We start from the raw sequence: 16,458 nt of genomic DNA on the forward strand, positions 1-16,458 counted from the left end.
AGAAACAAAAATCCTCTCTTCATGCGGGTGACCTCAATAAGGGAAAGAAATGAGAAGAAAAGAGTGCAAACAAGACGTGCTAGTGAAGCAGAATTGTTGCTGAAACTTCTCTCATTTCTGTTTTAAAATAATGTTGTGTATACATTTAGTTGGGGAGAAATGAGCCAGATTAAAAGCCTCAGATGCTGAAGTTCCCAGTCCTCAGGACTGGTATAACATGGACAGTGGAAGTGCAAGCTGTCTCCACGCCGCTTCCACCCTGACCTGGAGGAGCCAAACTCTACAAATTAGGTGGATAGTCAGTCTCCATAATCTATGCAATCTCGGAGCTCCCTGTTTAACACGGTTAGCAAGGGGGCCAATTAGTGACAGCTGTGATGCTGATTTGTGGAAGGGCAATAGAGCCCCTAGATTACAGACTGGAACTACCATCGCGTGGGCTAGAGAACAGCCACCAGAGGATAACAGCCATCGTTCACAGCAAACCCAAGCTGGGTGGAATCAGTGACCTCAAGGTGCAAGGCTCCATACCCTATTATCAATCCCATCAGCCAAAAAGCTGGCAGAATTCTTTCTACATACGATACTGTTACAGTGTTTTCTGTAAGGCATTAGCCAGCCTTTCACAACTATAAACATAATGGACCAAAATCAACCCTCATGTAACTCAGTGGAGTTACATCTGGGATGGATTTGGGCCCATTAAAAACATATTCAGAATCTTCATCATTCCCTTCCTGGCTCCAAGTCTTGTAGAAAGGTGTCTCCGTGAGGCATAGAGTGGAGGATGCCTGGACCAGGGAATGATTCAATTCCCATTTACTTCAGTGGCTCCAGCCTTAGAGAGCATCACACATCCAGTCCAAACTAGAGGTGCTGCTAGAGTCTTCTACGAGGCAATTTCGAGTGACTGGGGCAAAACCTAAGTTGGCTCGGGGCAAAGTGGTGGGTGCATTTTACGAAGCAAAGTACGATGGAATAATGAGAGGGCCTCTGGGATACAATAGTGTGATCACAGGTAGGGGGCATGCCACTGAGACAACAGTGAGCATGTGAGTATTTACAGTTCTCTTGTGTTAATGCCTTTCAAAATTTACAGAGGTCTTTTTCTTCCTGTGAAGAGAAGTAATACAAGCACGACAGAAATAGGTCGGGTGAAGACACAGAAAGAGGTGATGGCAAATAACCTTCCAGGTTAAAGGGGGATCAGAATTAAGGAACCACCCTCTTCCCACTGCTGCCCAAGACACCTGCTCATTGCCACATCTGCTCAGGCTGCCTGGAGGAGTGCATTGCTGCATGAGAGGCCTGAGACCTTGAGGTATTTGTCCAACATCCACTTGTTACTCCTCTGCACATAGCCACAGGGTGCCACGCACATGGGATCGCTTCCATCTTCCATTAATGTATGTTAAACTCTTAGCAGTTCAGAGACATGGCAAGAGGGAATTTCACAATGGCTGCAGGAGAGGCTGACCTGGAGATGAGACCAAAGGCTCATTTCCTCACTGGTAATTGGTGCTGAGATTCCAAGCAGCAGCCAGGCTGTGGCAGTGACTAATCCAGCAGGCACTTTAGGAATGAGTATGCAGCTGTTTGAAGTCTCAACTGTATTGAGTTAGGATTTAATTGCTCTGTAATTGTGAAGTTGCTCTGCTCACATTTCAACCCTGCTCTAAGCAGCACGTTATAGAGGGAAAATTAAATCTCAGAAGGAAACTAGTACATGCAGATCCCATAGGCACAGCTCCCCTACCCTTCCCACAGACAGTTCAGTTCCCAGCCCCTTCCTATCCCACCAGAGACAGTGCTCATCCTACTGCCTTTCTCCCTTCCAAAACCAACTCAGATCCCATCCCCTCTCCCCCCATCCCCACAGACAGCTGAAAGTTGCCTCCCTTGCCCATAAACCCAGCTGGGATCCAATCCCCTCCCGCCCACATAAAGATACGTGGGATCCCATCCATTCTGCTTAGGAACTGGACAGGGTTGTGCCTATCTCCAGTACAAACCCAAAGTTCATTGCTACAGCAATTCCACCTGAGCGTCTTAACATATTTTGTAGAACTCTTCCCATCACTGGTACAGTTGATTTTTCTCCTTATTTGCTCTGCAGCTCTGCGGGGGGAGCCTGAGGCAGCCTCCAAAAAGCCCGGGAAAGGCAAGTGAATGAACACGCTGTTCCCTCCAATTGTGATTCCAGCATTTCCTCTCATTACTCTAATAGAAACAAATCTTTCTCATCTTAGTCCCATTACCTCTCACAAAAGCAAATGGTGTGTAATCCCATTAGAGATGGGTTGCTGCTGGACACATTTTAAGGTCATTGTTCTGGGACGCCAGACTCCACTGTGTGAGACTGGGATAAGCGGGGATGCAATTACTGGGCTATTCAAATCCCGAGAATGAAACTCTGCTGTTAACAGCAGAAGCCAGCACGAAAAGAGCAGTCGCCTCATGAAATTATGGGGTTTGGTCAAATCAGAGTCTAAGCAGCACTCAGGAAAAGAGCACGGCAGGTTGTCAGTGCCTTCTCCGTGAAGTCTCCTGTGCTCTGGGGCTGACCTAGGCTAGCCCTGGATCTGCATATCTCCCCCATGAAGTTTCCTGTATCATCATCGTTATTTATTATTTGCCTTGCAATAGTGCTTAGCAGCCCCAGGCACGGACTAGGACCCCTTTGTGCTAGACGCTGCACAGACACAGAACAAAAGATGGTCCCTGCCCTATAATCTCAGCTACAATCTAATCCTTTCCACTGTAACCTGTATCTGGGTATCCTTAGCATAGCCCCGCAGTGTGAGACTGGCTGCTGGTGCCACTCTCCTGACTCTGATTCTACACACTGGACCTGGGTATCCCAGACACAACCTCAGAGTACAGATCTGTCTGCCAATGCCACCTCTGTGAGAGCTTCTTTAGTCTTCAAAGCTGATCCTGGTGATCCCTAGCACAGCCCCCCGTCAGAAAGCAAGGTGAGCTGTTGCATCTAGAAGTGCTGGGAGCCATAGCCCTCCAGAGACTCCATTTTGCTTGTGGCTGACAGTGCTCTGAATCAGATGAGGAAGAGCAGGAGCAACTGAAAGTGCCTCGTTCAGTTGGTCTCTGTTGAGGAGTTAGACACTGACCTTCTCTCAATCAGTTCCCACCCACCGGCATTTCAAAGCCTTTCCTGATGGATGGGCAACAAAGAGAGAGTCAGCTTTGCAGAGAAGAGGAGAGGGGAAACCACACCATGACAACAGATAACAAACATCACCACAAAACACACAGAGACAGGTGCTTCTACTGCCAGGTGTTGCCCTCCTGCTGTTTTGTCCCAGTGCTTATTGCCCAGTGTTACTCTCTTGCCACCCTCCACCTATTCTGGGGTCCCAAAGTTACCCTCCACCTGCCCCATCCCTGCACTGAATGCTTGCTGGTACCCTCCTGCCACCCTGTCTCTGCTCTGATGGCTTGGTGTCATGCCTCCCTTTGTTCTAGGTGCCGGGTCTTACCTTCATCTCCTTTGCTCACTGACTCGGGTTACCCTCCCACTGCCCCATTCCCAGCCACCCATCTGGTATTTCCTTCCTACTGTCCCAGGAGAGCAGGACAGTTTCTGTAGCCCCCACGGGCTGGTGATGCCTTTGGCTTGTAACCCTTCCCACTGCAATAAGAACCTTGCCACTTCTGTAGGTCCTGCCATGTGGTAGTTAGGACTGAGCCCAGGTTCCCTACAGGAGAGAAGTCAGTGGCCCAACCACCACTGGAGTCTCCAAAGTCCCTTGAAGAGACAAGAGTCACTGCCCTGTTTATGCTCGTTATTAGTCCCTGTTCTCTTTAATCGGCTTAGACTGATGAGCCGAGGCAGCAGCAGGGATCAGCCGGGCTGTTTAATTAAAGGATTTCAGCTCAGGCCTGCAGTTTGGGAGCTTGTGTAAATGAGCTGCAAGTACATTATTTAATCTGCTGCGCAGAGAGGAGTCAAGGCATTAATGAAGCAAACTCTAATTAAAACTAGACGGCTGATGGTTATTAGCAGCATCAGTTCTGACAGGATTGATCTCATTTAGGGAAATGTCTGATCTTGGACAAAAAGGGGGGGAAAAAACCAACCTGGGTTATCTAATAGACAACAGCACCACACTGTTGGGACCACACTGTCACGTGATACAGACACTGAGACACAGCCTACATTTAAGGATTGCTAATTGAAAAGCGGACAAGTCTGTATCTGTTTCTGGCCTCTATAAAGCTGGAGAGGTTCAAACCATCTTTATTCTCCATGCACAAGCTTCTCTCATGGAGGGACAGGTGTGGGGGCTATGCGTTATTAGGCAGGGAAGAGGGGTCCCTATAAGATCCCCCCACCTATTTTCCTTTCCATTTACTTCCTTTCCATCATCCTCAAGGTTCTGAGTCATGGAAACCCACCTTCCTTCTAGCCATGGAGCTCTGGAGCCCATCAATACTGTTCTGGGGATCAGCTATGGGAGGAGAGCCCTTGATGACAGTGACATGAGGTGCTTTCTTATCCTCATGGACTGGATGGACATATTGCATCAACGTTGCTGGCAGCCTGAAGGCAGGTGCTGGGGAGGGGTAAGACACTGAGCTCAGGACCCAAACTTGGATTGCCCATAGAGGAGAGTCATTCATCACACCCGGCTGGCCTTTGTGTCACTGGCTTAGCAATGCCACAGTATGCCTGGGAACTTTTCAGAACTTCATCATCTTTCCAGGGAATATACTTCCTCAGCATGATGGCCAAGCCATGAGGAAGCTGCAGTGGGTTGTAGCACCCAGAGCTGAGAGGGAGACTGGCTCTCTGAGAAGGAAGGAGGGAGACTGAGTACCAGGTAGACCATGATAAGCTAAGACAGGCAGGGTCAATGGCATGATACAGGCAGAAAGCTGTATAAAAGGGCTTAATCAGGAGCACAGACTGTGAAGTTTGTTGGGGAAGTTTGGACGCTGACCTAGATCCAAGCTCCATGGGTTGAGCTCAAGTGCAGACTTCAACATGACAAATGCTGAGACACTTTCAAACAAATGATTACGGAATAATTTCTTCTGCCTCCATTCATCTGGCAGATCTGGAGGCAGGAATTCTGTGTTTACCCAGCATTACTACAAACAGCAAGAGAGTCCAAGGCATTCTGGGTGTCATGGCTTGTGATGTCTTTGCCTGCATTGTAGGGAGTTGATGGGTTAATGAGAAGGGCTGTGGGGTTAGGCACACAGCAAGTAACCATAGAGTTTAAGACCTCCTGGGAGTGACTAAGCCATGTAGGCCAGGGAGACAGGGTCTACCCTGCAATAAAAGACCCACAGCTGGCCTGAGTCAGCTGAGTCAGGTTCATGGGGCCTGGGCTGTGGGGCTATAATGTTGCAGTGTAGATATTCGGGCTCAGACTGGAGCCCAGGTTCTGAGACCCTGTGAGGTGGGAAGGTCCCACAGCCTGGGCTCCAGCCCAAGCCCAAACATCTACATGGCAAATTAATAACCCCACAGCCAGAGCCTGAGTCAGCTGACTTGGCCAGCTGTGGGTCTTTTTTGCAGCGTAGACATAACCACAAATGACTAAAAACTAAGCCAAAAAAAGCCACAAACACATTAGAAATGAGGTAGAGTGGGGAGGGGCCCAAAGGCCAGGGTCATGAACAGTGAAAACCCAGACTAAAAGGGGTCTCAATCTGGCCAAACAAGGCACATGACCCATAGTTTTATCTTTCCAAAGCTGCAGGTGAGAGGCCAAACTGTCTCTAGCACAGCAATCTCCACAGACTTCACTTCCTCGTAGGGCTTGCATCCCTCTATCACACTCATTGAAGTTTGTCTCTAGACTCCACTCAAGGCTTAGACCACCCTCCCCAAGCTCATACCCTCAGCACTGAAGTCCAGTTCAGCACAGAGGATTATCCCTGCCTTCCTTCCACATTTAGTCTTGGCTACTAAAGAGCAGGAGCGAGCCCACTCTCCCTGCCCCTCCCTGAGTACAGCAGGACTCAACACATCCCCCGAATGCACGTGCCCATTTGTTCTCTTCACAGTGTTCAGTTCTCAAACTTTTCACTGCATGGTGATCAGGACTCAGAGGCTGTTCCAGTGAGCAGGACAAATCAAGAAAAACAGCATTTTGCAGACCACCGCCCTGAGGCGCCTCTACAACTCACCTGCCCCACACCGCCTGGAGCCATTCCCAGGAATGCTGGCTTCCGATGTTAATGTCAAAGGTCAGATGAAAGACTCTATCAATGGGACATAAATCTCTAAAAACAAACCCCCTAGCTGCCAAAAGCAGGCGTATGAGAGGGTGAGAGAAGAAGGAGCATGTGTCCATGCGAGACAGAGAAGGATGGGACGGAGTGGGTGAGAGGGAGCTGGGAGAGGGTTAGGATGAGAGAGAACATGGAGAGTGGAGGCCGCGTCTATATGGGCATCTTGTCTATCCCAAGTATTTCTGATACTCCTGTCAGCAAGGTATCTAAGTGCTGGGAGAGCAAGGCTTAAAGTGGACTGGTACACCCAGACTTTCAGACTCAGCTAAAAAGGTCAGCCATCTCTCAGGTGGATCCTGACAAAGGAGAGAGTGAAACAGTCATGTCAAAAGCTGCACTTTCCAGTGGAAAACTGGGAATGCTGCATTGACCAGCCCCAGGTTTGGGCAGTTCCTAGCACACTGCCTACTGTTTTCAGGACATGACGTTCCTAGCTATGGAAATGTAGCAAGTAGCCCAGGCATGGGGGGCAGGTTCTATTTGTGCATTGCTAACTGGAAATGGCTCTCCCGGGTTGTTTTTGATTTGCCTTCTCATTTTTGGACTTTTGGTTTCGGTTCTGATGCCCGCTGCCGGTCAGAGAGGGTTGCATCACTCTCAGTTGTGTGGTCAATGTGGGCCCATGCCATGCTAACTTGTACACAGGTTAGTACCATTACAATTACCCTTCTCTGGAAAATTCAGCCCATTTCACCTGGCAACCTACACTGCAATAGTTTAAATAGTATTTAAACAAGCTGTACCACTATAATATGAAATTCCATTGCACTTCTGTAAGATCAGCCCTAAACCCTGGTGGAAGGTGTGTGTACGTGTGTGTGAGAGAGAGAGAGACCGAGGGTGTGTGTGTGTGGAGGTTGAGGGGTGTATGTGTGTGTGATTAAAACATACTGGGTGGCATACCTGGGAGAGAAGAGCGAGGGGTGTGTGAGGAAGAGCAGTGGTGGGGACACGTTTATAGGAGGGATGGGGGTGAATGACAGCAGGGTAGGGTATTTGGGGCAGGGAGGAGAGTGATGGGTAGTGAGAGGAGGAGAGGGATGGAAAGGAGAAGCCCATGGTGACAGCAGTCTCCCACCTTGGTGAGGAGTCCAGAGATGAAGGCTTCTGCTCTGCATCAGCTGCTGGGCAGCAGAATTGGTGTAAAACCGTTTCATTCCTGTAAGAGAAGACAAACAGTGGCAGGTAAGAGTTCATCTCAGTCTTTGGCAAGCTCATAGGACACTGTCCTGTCCAAGTCTATTCCTGGGCATTGCAGCTGTTCAGTGATGGTGGCTCTTTACAGCTGAGGAGAAATCAGATTATAACATGAATCCTTTGGACCAGGAGGTGGGGAACAAAGCATGGTAGGAGGGAGTAGTCATCTCCCCTCCCTCCCTCCCATGCCTTGCCACTAGCATCATGCAGCGTAGAGTGAGGCAAAATGTTTCAAATCAAACGTTTTCTTTGTTAAAAAAATAAAAGGCCTTTTATATAAAAAAAAAAGTGTAATGAAATACAGTTGACTTTTTTTTTTTTCATTTCAGTTTTGCTGAATGTGGAGCAAATGCTTTCTTTGCCTGGGTGCTGTTTCAACACTCATTTAATAAGTAAAAAGTCAAGAATTTTTGGAGGGAATTTTTTTCTGAATCCTGCAAAATGGAAACAACACTGAAATCCTCCCTCCCCCACACATGTTGTTTTCTATTTCAACCAGCTTAGTGCAGAACTGTCATCTCACTGGCACCTGCAGAGAGCGTCCCTCTAACTTGCTTCTGCCTCCCGCTCTCCTTCCAAAACATCCTCACAGCCTGCTTTGGGGAAGCAGCTTCCCTGCATCAGAGCCCAACTTGAGCAGACTGGAGTGGAGGAGGAAAGGAGAGAGGGGAATGGAGGAGAGGAAGAGAATGAAACAAAGAAGATAAAAGCAGAGACCAAATCCAAAAAGAAAAACAGCTTGAAATAAGAGTGAAGTATTCAGAGACAGATTTAAAATATGGAAATGAAGGAAGAATTTGTCTGCAGGGAGAAAAAATGGGTCCTGATTTTCAAAAGTGGCCACTGATTTTGGGTGCTTCTATTTTCTGGGCCCCATCTGGAGGCTTTTTCAAGGGTCTGGTTCTCTGAAGAGTTGAACACTCACAAAATCCCATCTGAATGCAGTAGGAACTGCAGCCATCCAACACCTCTGAAAACCAGACCCCTTTCAGATGACTCAAGATTGACCTCCAAGAAAACAGGGGCACTCAAAATCCTTGGCCACGTTTGAAATTTTTGCCCAAAGGCACCAAAAAAGTGAACAAAAGACAAATTGAGAGAGAGAGGGAAAAAAAGTGGAGAAGAGAAAAAGAAAATGGAAAGAAAGGGTCAGAAAACAAGGGAGATAGAGTGATCCAAATACTTAGCTGATGTAAATAGTCCTAGCTCCAAGTCAGTGGAGCTACATCGATTTGTACCAGCCGAGAATCTGTTGACTCTGTGATTTAATGGCATTTTGCCTGATTCTAGCCCAGCAACAACAACAAAACTGAAAAGATTCTTGGCTTTGGATGGGGAGTGGGTGTGAAATGTTCTCCTCAGGCCCTGCCTCACCATTCCTCCCTGTGAGGGAAGACAAGTTCACCCGCCTTTTCTCTGTGAAAAGTTTGAGAGATGCAGCCATGAGGATGGCCAATCCAATCCACAGAGACAGCAACAGTCCTACATCCTGTTCCCCATTTAGGGTGACCAGATGCCCCGATTTTATAGGGACAGTCACAATATTTGGGCCTTTTTCTTATATAGGCGCCTATCACCTGCCACCCCCATCCCGATCTGGTCACCCTATCCCCATTACCCATCACCAGGCCTGCACAGCTAGCTTTATGTAACAAGCCCTTTCAGCTCTGTTGCTTCCTTTATTTACTTCTGATGTTAATTCTCAAAATGGTCTCAGAAGCGATGGCTGTTTAAAAACAAGATACCCAGGAGAGAGATGGGGAAAGAGAGAGTTTGCATTACCTCACTGAACTCTCCCCATATCCTCTGTCCCAGCTCTGTCCCCACATCATAACATACTCACTGTAAAAGGAGTTAACATGATGTGTTTTTGTGCCACATCAAATTTATCTCCCAACACTCCATTGCGGTAACACCCACCCCTCCGATTCCATTTCCTCTGCAACCCTTATTTATTGTTGGTCCTTGCAGGGCTGTCTCTAATTTAAGCTTTTCAGGTGGCAGGTACCTGTCAGTCTGGCCTATCTGTAAAATACCTGTGCCATCTTTTGACGGGCGCAGGTGAGCAGTCTCAAGATTATACTGGATTCTAGATTCAAGCAAACTCACATAAATGTCAGAGCTCCTCCATCTTGTCACTCTCACCTTGACTCTTTCCCTAAATTCCTTCTAGTATTAGAGTGACCATATGTCCCATTTTGTCTGGGACAGACCACTTTTTAAGCCCTGTCCTGGACGTCCTGACTTTATTTTTGGCAAAACTGGGCATTTGTCCCATTTGCTCTTGCCAACTGATGATGATCAGTTGGCAAGAGCAAATGGGACAAATGCCAAGTTTTCAAACTGGGGGATGCGGAGGAACATTTGTGAGGGCAAGTGGTGACATTTGGGGGGGACATCTCCACACCCCCCTATGAGCAACCCAAGGCCTGTGCCCCATCCCACACCGGGAGACTGCACAGGTGCTGTGCTTGGAGCCCTGCAGGAGCCTGGATGATGTGGCTCCCCTACCCTCTTCCCCTCCAGTCAGGGAGCGATGAGGTTTCTATGTGCTCACTCTGCAGCCCAATCAGAGGGCAGCGCTGTCAGGACCCTCATACAAACTCTTCTTTAGTCTGTGCCTCATCTTGTGTATCACCCGGTTTCCATGGAGACAGCAGGGCCCTGAGCCCTACTGGGCAACCCAGTGCCCGATGTCTCTCACAGCATCCATTTGTGCAGCATATCCTCCCCCTGCAGCAGCTCCTACCTCTGCCTCCTGCCCCCTGCCCCCAAGCAGTCCCTGGAGGCCCCACCCTGGCCTAGTGAACTACCCCCCATCCTTTGGAGCTAGTCCCCAGAGCCCTCTCCCTTCCCCACCCACCCACCCCAACCAGCCTCTTTTCCTCCCCAGTTCTCCTCCAGTCACCTGCTTCTGCCACATCCCAGCCTTCCCCCCCACCCAGGGCTGCTATCTGGAGCCTCCTCCCTGCCCCTCTGCTATCCCAGCCCCCAAAGTGGCACTGAACGGCTAGCTGGATCATAGTCCAGTAGCTTCACCTCCTGGCTCTGAGCCCAAAAGTACCCATACACTCTCGCATACTCACACCCTCCTTTGCTGCCCAGATCCCAGTCTATACCCATTCCTCTCCCCCCTGCCCCTATCTCTGCTACTTGGCTCAATTGGGGGTACAGAGGGACTTTCAGGGGGACAAGCGATGATGCCAGGCAGCTCTGGCCAGCCCTGCGCATCCGGTTTTCAGTTTGGGGAAATATGGACACCCTACCTAGTGTACTCTAATGTGTGCTGCACCTACTCCAACATTAGACGTACCATTCAAATAATATTAATTATTAATAATGAAGAGAAGAAAAGGAGAAACCAAAAAGGGAGCGGTAGCGCTAAGGGGAAGAGAGGAAGGAAACAAGATAGTCAAAAAGGCACCCAGAGAGAATCATACGTATTTATAAGGCTGCTATGGCCGTGTTATCTAAGCACCAAGAAAGGAAAGTGTGAGGAGAAGCACAGAGAAAAGAGGAGATGAGGCACAGACATGGGAGGAAAATAGAACAGTGGATAATCACTGCAGCTGAGACCTCAGTCTGCTGTGAATATAGCAAGGAGCAAGAAACACCCCGGAAATGAACCTGTGTGCCCGGGGACCAGCAGCCACAAAGTGACCACAGATTTTGGGTGCCACATCTTTGTGTGCCCAACATGAGCCACCCAAAATCAATGTCCACTTTTGAACCTCTTGTCCTAGAGCTCTGAACAGCGGAGGCCCTTGGGGACAGTCGAGCACAGCTCTAGCCCCTCTGCAACCACAATCTGCTGTTGCCCTTCATACAGCAACAAGCAGGTGTAGCCCATACCTATGGCCAGAAATCTTACCCCAGCAGTGCTTGGGAATCCTTGAGTCCAACGGCCTCAAGTGGCAGGGGGCGAAGGCAAAGTGGGGATGGGAAGGAGAGATTGATGTACATTAGGAGGAATGTTTTCAATGGGCAGGTTTTGGTAAGGGATTATTTCAGAATTGTGTGTTAGGGTCTCAACCTAAATTTGTGCTTGGGGGCCTATATGAATCTTGATACACCTCTGAACTCCTTAAATACCATGAAGCAGCTAGGGTCCTCAGTCCAATTAAATATTTCCATTAATAAATATTTCTATTATATATTTTGCCCCAACCCAGGCTTATGCCAGGGGAAATGGAATCACTATTGGAGAGCGATTGTTATTCTCATTTATGTAACCCCAGCCGTGTGACTGGTGCTTTCCGAACATATGCAAAGAAAAGGTCCCTGCCTGAGGGGCTTTGTGGCGGGGTGTACATAGCCCTCACTGGACAAAGGAGTTAATGTCCTGCAGGGCAAGCCAGGAAATGGGCTTGCAGAACTTGTGTTACCTGCCATTTGGGGCAAGGAAGCTTTGGCTTAGGTCTAAGAGGGTGAGTATTTGAACAGGAAGTGGAGGACGGTAAAGGCTTTCTTTCCTCTATTCCCAGCCTATGGTGGAGCAGATCTGAGAGACAGCTAGAACCAGGAAACCCTGAGGAATGAACTGTCTCTTGACTGATTGGAGCCAGCTGGTAAACCTGCCTACTGCCTTGTTTGGTTTCCTTGTTGTAAAGATGGAGAGGAGCCTGTCAGGTTGTGGTAGGGGACTTGCAGCAATGATCAAGGGCTGAAGGCCACCTGGCCCTTTCCCCCTCAGTGTTGCTAACTTCTTTGTTGTGAGTTTTGTGACATCTTGTGTCTGTCTCAAAGTTCCAGCTCCTGAAGTTTTGTGAAAATCAAAACTTTCCTCTCTCTCTCTCTCAAAAAAAAAAAAGTTTTTGTAGCCCTCATACTTATGGAGAAAAGCTGGGAAATGTGAACCATACAAGTTTAAAAATCAGAAGGAAAGAAAAAATCCTTACCTCTTCCCATCCCTATCTCCTCGAAAAAAATAAACCTCAGGACTCTGAAGCTAATCTCATGACACAGGGGCCTGACTCACAATTTTTAAATATTTGGGGTTGACGATAGTGCAATAGTGCTATCTTAAAAGGATGGGGGTGTAGCTTTCCTTTAAATCTGTGGCTTTTTTGTTTTTAATTCCTCCTTATTCTGAAACCTGAAGTTGGCCTTGCACAGGCTTACAATCTAAGATAGAGAGCACCTGAGTAAAACCAAAGGGGAGTAGGGAAGGACAGAAGAGAGCCCAGACAACGGGGAAGGGAGATGTGAACTCTGTTTTCTTATCAGTGTGTTCCTACTGTTGAATTGTCCTATTTCAAATGTTTGATTTGTTTGTTTTGTTTTAAATACACAGGCTTCCTGGCCAGCACCCCGGTGCAAATAGCAAAGGAGCTCAAGCCAGAAGGAAATGAGTTCTGAGTGGATTTAAAGGAGGGCAGGTAGTGTATACATTAGGAGAGAGGCTGCTCCAGGCATAGGGGCTGTGTGCTAAAGCTGGCAGGGAGTCAAAGAGACTATCAAGGCATGTACAGGTAGCAGAGTGACAGGCATGGGGGGGTGGGTGGGAGGGGGAACAGTAGAAGACAAGGGCAGGCAAACAGGCAAGAGCAGATTCTGGAGAACCAGAAACAGTCAGGGTCTATCAGAATATGGGCAATACCACTCTCTGCCCAGCCAGGGCACATGCTCTGGGGACTGACACCTTCCAGAGGCAAGGATTTGCCAGTCTGGGCTCATCTAAGGCTAAGTCTACGCTTGGAGCTGGGAGTGTGATTCCCAGCTCGCGGAGATGTACCAGTGCTAGCTTGAGCAGCGTAGCTAGGGTAGCACTGGCGGAAGCTTGGGGTCCTGAGTATGGACCCACCCGGACCCCCCAGCTACGTAAGTGGGGCTCAAGCTAATGTGGGTACATCTATGTGAGCTGAAAATGACACCCCTAGCTCCAAGCATAGACGTGGCCTGTGTGAGGGGCAAGCCATATTCTGCCCAGCCACGATGTACAGGTCACTACAACAAATCAGCATCTCGTTTCTCTTTAAGGAACTTACTTCAGACAGAATGACTTTAGTTTCTCTTCTCACAAGAATGAAGCATCCACCAAGCATCCCTGGCAGCCTTGCTAATGGAATCTGTAAATGAACTGTCCAGCCATAAGCAAATCCCTCCTGATCAGTACAAGCTTCTTTAAATCCCCACAGTCTCTTTTGGCCAGGATGAAACTGTTTAGCCAGCTTGGGAGCTGGCCAGTAAGGCCCTCGCCCCTTTCCAGCTTTCTAGAATCATGGAAGATTGGGCTGGGTTGCAAAAGGCCTTCGGGAGCCACTAGCCCAATCTTACATCAAAGAGAGTGGCCTTACGCGACACTTCCCAAACAAATTAATTTCTCATTTTCTAATTTAGTGTTGGTAGAAGGTGCCTGAGATAGCCCTGGAAACTGAAAGCCTCTGTACAGCACTCCATGGGCAGTGTCAACACGTGGTTTCCCAATGCTGCGCTCACCCATAGTGGGGGAACTGCTATTTTATCCCCTCCATCTCCCACCCTCATCACTGTCCTCTGCACCCCTCTCAGCCTCCCTCCTGCCCTCACTTCACCCTGCACCTCATTCCTCTGCAACCCCTAAATCTGTCACCCTCCCCCGGTGCCTGCTCCCCCTCCATCTTTCAGCATCTTTGCTGCTCCTCACAATCCCTATGTTATGTCTAGCCTCCTGGTCCATTAAGTGGCAGTCATCTTCCCTGTGGGCAGGCCTTCAATCTTGCTGAAAATAGTAGGAGGTGCAGATTTTGGAAGGGATACAAAATATCATTGTTCAGGGTTGAAAACCATCTCTGTCTCTGAGGGCATAAGGTAAAACCCACAAAGGGGTCAGATTATCCCACATCTCCCTATTAGGGGGGTTTCTTGCTTCTTCCTCTGAAACATCTCATGTTAACCACTCACTGTTAGGGGATGCAATACTAGACTAGATGACCCATAAGAACAGTCATACTGAGTCAGACCAATGGTCCATCTAGCTCAGTATGCTGTCTTCTGACAGTGGCCATGCCAGGTGCTTCAGAAGAAATGAACAGAACAGGGCAATTATCGAATCATCCATCCCCTGTCATCAAGTCCCAGCCTCTGGCAGTGAGAGACTTAGGAACACCTGGAGCATGGGGTTGCATCCCTGACTATCTTGGCTAGTAGCGATTGATGGATCTATCCTCCATCAACTTATCTAATTCTTTTTTGAACCCAGTTATATTTTTGACCTTCACAGCATCCCCTGGCAACGAGTTCAGCAGGTTGACTGTGCATTGTGTGAAGAAATACTTCCTTATGTTTCTTTTAAACTTGCTGCCTATTAATTTCTTTGGTTGTTCCCCGATTCTTATATTATATGAAGAGGTAAATAACACTTTCTCCACACCACTCGTGATTTTATAGACCTCTATCATATCCCCCCTTCGTTGTCTCTTTTGCAAGCTGACCAGTCTCAGTCTTTTTAATCTTTCCTCAGATGGGAGCTGTTCCATATCCCTGATCATTTTTGTTGCCCTTCTCTGTACCTTTTCCATTTCTGATATATCTTTTTTGAGATGGGGCCCCCAGAACGGCACACAGTATTCAAGGTGTGGGCATACCATGGATTTATATAGAGGCATTATTATATTTACTGTCTTACGATCTAGCCCTTTCCTAACAGTGCCCAACATTCTGTTTAGCTTTTTTGGCTGATGCTGCACGTTGTGCAGACATTTTCAGAGAACTAACCACAATGACTCCAAGATCTCTTTTTTGAGTGGGATCAGATAATTTAGACACCATCATTTTGTATGTATAGTTGGGATTATGTTTCCAATGTGCATTACTTTGCAGTTATTGACATTGAATTTCATTTACCATTTTGTTTCCCAGTCATCCAGTTTTGTGAGGTCCTTTTTGTAACTCTTTGCAGTCTGCTTTGGACTTAACCATGTTGAGTCATTTTAAATCATCTGCAAACTTTGCTATCTCACTGTTTACCCCTTTTTCCAGAACATTTATGAATATGTTGAACAGCACTGGTTCCAGTACGGATTCCTGGGGGACCCCACTATTAACCTCCCTTCACTATGAAAACTAATGATTTATTTCTACCCTTTGTTTCCTGTCTTTTAACCAGTTACTGATCCATGAGGGGACCTTTCCTTTTATCCCATGACAGCTTATTTTGCTTAAGAGCCTTTGGTGAGGGACCTGGTTAAAGGCTTTCTGAAAATCCAAGTACACTATATCCATTGGATCCCCCTTGTCCACGCTTGATGACTCCCTCAAAGAATTCTAAGAGATTGGTGAGACACGATTTCCATTTACAAAAGCCATGTTGTCTCTTCCCCAACAAATCATGTTCTCTATGTGTCTCACAATTCTGTTCTTTACTATAGTTTCAACCAGTTTTTCTGGTATTGAAGTGCAGATTACTGCCCTGTAATTGCCAGGATTGCCTCTGGAGCCTTTTTTAAAAAATCGGTGTTACATTAACTGTCCTCCTGTCATCTGGTGCAGAGGCTGATTTAAGCAATAGGTTACATACCACAGTTCTTCAATTTCATATTTTAGTTCCTTCAGAACTCTTGGGTGAATATCATCTTGTCCTGGTGACTTATTACTGTTTAATTTATCAATTTGTTCTAAAACCTCCTCTAATGACACTTCAGTGTGGGACAATTCCTCAGATTTATCACCTAAATAAATGGCTCAGGTGTGGGAATCTCCCTCACATTCTCTGCAGTGAAGACTGATGCAAAGAATCCATTTAGCTTCTCCGCAACAGCCTCGTCTTCCTTGAGTGCACCTTGAGCACCTCAATTGTCCATTGATTGTTTAGCAAGCTTTCTGCTTCTGAGATACTTACATTTTTTTGCTATTTAGTTTTTGTGTCTTTTGCTAGTTGCTCTTCAAATTCTTTATTGGCCTGCCTAATTATACTTTTATCTTTGATTTGCCAGAGTTATGCTCCTTTCTATTTTCCTCAGTAGGATTTGACTTCCAACTTTTAAAGGAGGCCTTGTTGACTCTAACCACCTCTTGTAC

At 47.4% G+C, this 16,458-nt stretch overlaps 2 protein-coding genes across 7 annotated transcripts in view; one reads left to right on the top strand and one right to left on the bottom strand.

The window, feature by feature from the left end:
* Nucleotides 1-16,458, bottom strand: part of IQSEC3 (IQ motif and Sec7 domain ArfGEF 3) — a 123,457-nt gene that overhangs the window by 56,671 nt on the left and 50,328 nt on the right. For all 6 annotated transcript variants that reach the window (XM_048829140.2, XM_048829169.2, XM_048829188.2 and 3 more), the window contains exon 2: nucleotides 7,343-7,423. In XM_048829140.2, coding sequence (XP_048685097.1) covers nucleotides 7,343-7,423 — 81 coding nt within the window. The remainder of the gene's footprint in view (nucleotides 1-7,342; nucleotides 7,424-16,458) is intronic.
* The window catches only part of LOC142071164 (uncharacterized), a 98,451-nt gene that overhangs the window by 15,687 nt on the left and 66,306 nt on the right, over nucleotides 1-16,458 (top strand). The window lies entirely within an intron of this gene.

The sequence above is a fragment of the Caretta caretta genome, chromosome 1 (assembly GCF_965140235.1).
Source record: "Caretta caretta isolate rCarCar2 chromosome 1, rCarCar1.hap1, whole genome shotgun sequence".
NCBI classification, from domain to species: domain Eukaryota; kingdom Metazoa; phylum Chordata; order Testudines; family Cheloniidae; genus Caretta; species Caretta caretta.